This window comes from Lolium perenne, chromosome 4, assembly GCF_019359855.2.
Source record: "Lolium perenne isolate Kyuss_39 chromosome 4, Kyuss_2.0, whole genome shotgun sequence".
Classification (NCBI taxonomy): domain Eukaryota; kingdom Viridiplantae; phylum Streptophyta; class Magnoliopsida; order Poales; family Poaceae; genus Lolium; species Lolium perenne.
In genome coordinates, this window is record NC_067247.2 from 182,847,957 (window position 1) to 182,852,138 (window position 4,182).

The 4,182-nt window shown below is 53.8% G+C and overlaps 1 protein-coding gene across 1 annotated transcript; it reads left to right on the plus strand.

Annotated features, from left to right (window-relative positions):
* The first annotated feature begins 972 nt into the window (after nucleotides 1-972).
* Nucleotides 973-1,398, plus strand: LOC139839219 (uncharacterized). The gene is made up of 2 exons (XM_071829269.1): nucleotides 973-1,056; nucleotides 1,102-1,398. The coding sequence occupies exons 1-2, from the start codon at nucleotides 973-975 to the stop codon at nucleotides 1,396-1,398; spliced, it is 381 nt and encodes a 126-aa protein (XP_071685370.1).
* Nucleotides 1,399-4,182: the final 2,784 nt, after the last annotated feature.

Below are 4,182 nucleotides of genomic sequence, written 5' to 3' on the forward strand. Positions count from 1 at the left end.
ACTGAATCTAGACGCAGCACGAACAAGTATCATCCTCATGCGATTCAAGAATTTGGTGTCCCTCTGTATGATCTCCCTCACTCGTACGCCTTCGTAATCATCTTGATCACGGCATGTCAGTAGCCGCTCCTCCTGGCACGCGAATACAGGTACGAATACATGACATACAGCCTGGGACGCCAGCCATCATGTCCCGGTCACATGCTCAATGAGGTCCGCGTTTATCTGGGAGGCGCCGAGCAGCGACTTCCACACCATTGCTTGTCTTAATGAAGCTGATCCGCATCATCTTACCACCATCATCGACCTTGAGGGCCTCCTCTCAAATCTCTCCCGCCCCATAAAGGAAGAACTCAATGTCGTACTAGAAGGGTCAGAACACTTCTCCGTGGGCGTCAACGATCTGCTCGTTCCCATCGTTTTTCCCTTTGTATCCCGCCTTCAGGAACTTGGCATAGCTCTCCTCGTATTATATTTGTGCTTGTCGAGGGAACTGCAGAGGTTCTCTTCCCACCCTTGAAGGATTGATTTCTCGACGCGGCAGAACGCACTCTCGAACTTGAGCCCCGCGCCGAAGCCGACGCCGACGCCGGGGCAGGCGCACGCGATGGCCAAGCGGACCTGCACAAGAGAGGCCAGGTGCACGTCGTCGAAGCTAGTGTTGAGATACATATCTTGTATATCCGGATGTGTATCCTCTCTAGTTATTGTATATCGATACATATCTTTGTATTTATTATTGGATCCGCCCACTTCTTTGTATAGTCGAGGACGTGGCCTATATATGTACCGACATATGCGTCTGATCAATACATCAAGCATTGCATCTCTCTCTACATGGTATCGGACACCACCTAGATCCTACCCCAGCCGCGTGCCGCCTCTCTCCCCCCGTGCGCCCCCCTCACCCCTAAACCCTAGCCGAGCGCCGCCTCTCCTTCTCCAGCCGTGCGCCGCCCCCTCTTCCCCACCATGTCCACCCCCAGCTCCAACCCCTTCGCCGAATCCTCCATCCCCGACCCCGGCCAGCTCCGCGCCGTCTCCATCACCGACCATGTCCCCGTCAAGTTGTCCACCACCGCCGCCAACTACCTCGCCTAGAAGACGTACTTCTACCTCCTCTTCCGCGAGTACAACCTGCGTGATCACATCGATGGCACCACCGATCTCCTCGCCTGCGACTCCGACTGGTTGGCCATCGACGCCACCATCATCCGCTGGCTCTTCCTCACCGTCTCGCCAGACATCTTCAAGATCGCCGTTCGGGAGGGCGATGATGCCCGCACGGTGTGGGGGAAGATCAACGGCCTCTTCACCAATAACAAGCTCCAACGTGTTGTCTTTTTGCAGCAGGAATTCTTCGGCACACCACAGGGCGATGAAGCCTTGGACACCTAGTGCATGCGCCTCAAGGCCATCTCCGATGAGCTCCAGGACCTTGGGTTCCGGATTGGCGACGAGCTCCTCCTCTCCACCCTCACTGCCGGCCTCAACGAGGACCTCGGCAACGCCGCCTCCAACCTCACCCTCATGACCAACCCTACGTTCGAGCGGGCGGTCGACTACCTCAGGCTGGAGGAACCCGGGTGGTTCACACCGCTCTATGGGCCAGCGGCAATTGCGTCCTTCCTCATGGCAGAGGAGCTCCGCCGGCGCCCACACCCGCCCCTCCACACCCCGCGCCTCAACCGCCACAACACCAAGGAGGAGGGGGCGGTGGCCGTGGCCATGGTGGTGGCCACGGCGGCAACAACGGCGGCCCCGGCATCGTCGGTCCGCGCCCCGGGTACTCACACCCCACTCCGCCGTGGGCGGGCGGACACAACCCCTGGACGGGGTTCGTGCATGCCTACACCATGCCCGTTGCGCCCCCCCCCCCCCCCCCCGTCCCCGGCACCGTTGGCCCCCGTCCGCCGACGCACCAGGCCTTCATCGCCGTGCCACCGCAGGCCACCGCCGGACTGCCCTACGCCCCCGCCTACGGCGGCATGATGTCGCAGGCCCCGACGGCCCACTGGGACCCCGCGCTGTACACCACCCTTCAGTACGCCCCCTCGCCGGGCGCTTACTCCGGCGGTGGTGACTGGTTCATGGACACCGGAGCCTCCACACACATGGCTGCTCACCCGGGTAACCTTTCCACTTCATCTCCGACATCCACTTCCTCTCGCATCATCGTCGGTAACGGTGCTGGTCTTCCCATCTCTCATGTTGGCTCCACTCACTTTCCTTCTAACTCCACACCATTGTCTCTTAATAATGTCTTAGTTTCACCACATCTTGTTCAGAATTTAGTTTCCGTCAAAACTCTTTCTTGTGATAACTCTGTTACTGTGGAATTTGACGAGTTTGGTTTTTCTGTAAAGGACGCTGCTGGCGTGCAGTTGACGTGGGAGTTAGAAATCTTTGTGGTGTAACTTTTCTTCAGGTCCCCGGCAACGGCGCCAGAAAACAGTCTTGATGGCGCGTGATGCACACGTCCGTTGGGAACCCCAAGAGGAAGGTATGATGCGCACAGCAGCAAGTTTTCCCTCAGAAAGAAACCAAGTTTATCGAACCAGTAGGAGATGAAGGCCACGTGAAGGTTGTTGGTGAAGGAGTGTAGTGCGGCGCAATACCAGGGATTCCGGCGCTAACGTGGAACCTGCACAACACAATCAAAATACTTTGCCCCAACTTAACAGTGAGGTTGTCAATCTCACCGGCTTACTGTAAACAAAGGATTAAATGTATGGTGTGGAGAATCATGTTTGCTTGCAAAGAACAGCAGAGAACAATGATTGCAGTAGATTGTATTTCATATGTAAAAGAATGGACTGGGGTCCACAGTTCACTAGTGGTGTCTCGCCAATAAGATAAATAGCATGTTGGGTGAACAAATTACAGTTGGGCAATTGACAAATAGAGAGGGCATAGCAATGCACATACATATCATGATGACTAATATGAGATTTACTTAGGGCATTACGACAAAGAACATAGACCGCTATCCAGCATGCATCTATGCCTAAAAAGTCCACCTTCGGGTTACCATCCGCACCCCTTCCAGTATTAAGTTGCAAACAATAGACAATTGCATTAAATACTGTGCGTAATGTAAACAATACAAATATTCTTAGACAAAGCATCATTGTTTTATCCCTAGTGGCAACAGCACATCCATAACCTTAGAACTTTCTGTCACTGTCCCAGATTCAATGGAGGCATGAACCCACTATCGAGCATAAATACTCCCTCTTGGGGTTACAAGTATCAACTTGGCCAGAGCCTCTACTAGCAACGGAGAGCATGCAAGATCATAAACAACACATATATGATAGATCAATAATCAACTTGACATAGTATTCCATATTCACCGGATCCCAACAAACACAACATGTAGCATTACAAATAGATGATCTTGATCATGATAGGCAGCTCACAAGATCTAAACATGATAGCACAAGATGAGAAGACAACCATCTAGCTACTGCTATGGACCCATAGTCCAAGGATGAACTACTCACGCATCAGTCCGGAGGCGGGTATGGTGATGTAGAGTCCTCCGGGTGATGATTCCCCTCTCCGGCAGGGTGCCGGAGGCGATCTCCTGAATCCCCCGAGATGGGATTGGTTGCGGCGGCGTCTCTAGAACTTTTCTCGTATCGTGGCTCTCAGTACTAGGGTTTTCGCGACAGAGAGAATATATAGGCGAAGGTGCAGAGTCGGGGGACGCTCGAGGGGCCCACCCCATAGGGCGGCGCGGCCAGGGGTGGGACCGCGCCCCCCTAGGGTGTGGCCGCCTCGTCGCCCCTCTTCGTCTCCTCTTCGGACTTCTGGAAGGCTCCGTGGAAAATAAGACCGTGGGATTTTGTTTCGTCCAATTCCGAGAATATTTCCTGTGTAGGATTTCTGAAACCAAAAACAGCAGAAAACAGGAACTGACGCTTCGGCATCTTGTTAATAGGTTAGTGCCGGAAAATGCATAAAAATGATATAAAGTGTATATAAAACATGTGAGTATTGTCATAAAACTAGCATGGAACATAAGAAATTATAGATACGTTTGAGACGTATCAGACGCCCATACCCAGATGGTTTTGCACCGCTGTGATAGTCTCGGCGACCTGTACCCCGTTCAGCCGTCTCCCTCCACTCACGCTACACCTCGGGCGCTCTCCGCCGGCGTCGACCTTTGGCACG

Coding starts and splice junctions, on each gene's coding strand:
- LOC139839219 (XM_071829269.1), top strand. CDS start 973: ATGTCCACCCCCAGCTCCAACCCCTTCGCCGAATCCTCCATCCCCGAC. Junction 1,057..1,101: donor CCGTCTCCATCACCGACCAT/GTCCCCGTCAAG, acceptor TACCTCGCCTAG/AAGACGTACTTCTACCTCCT.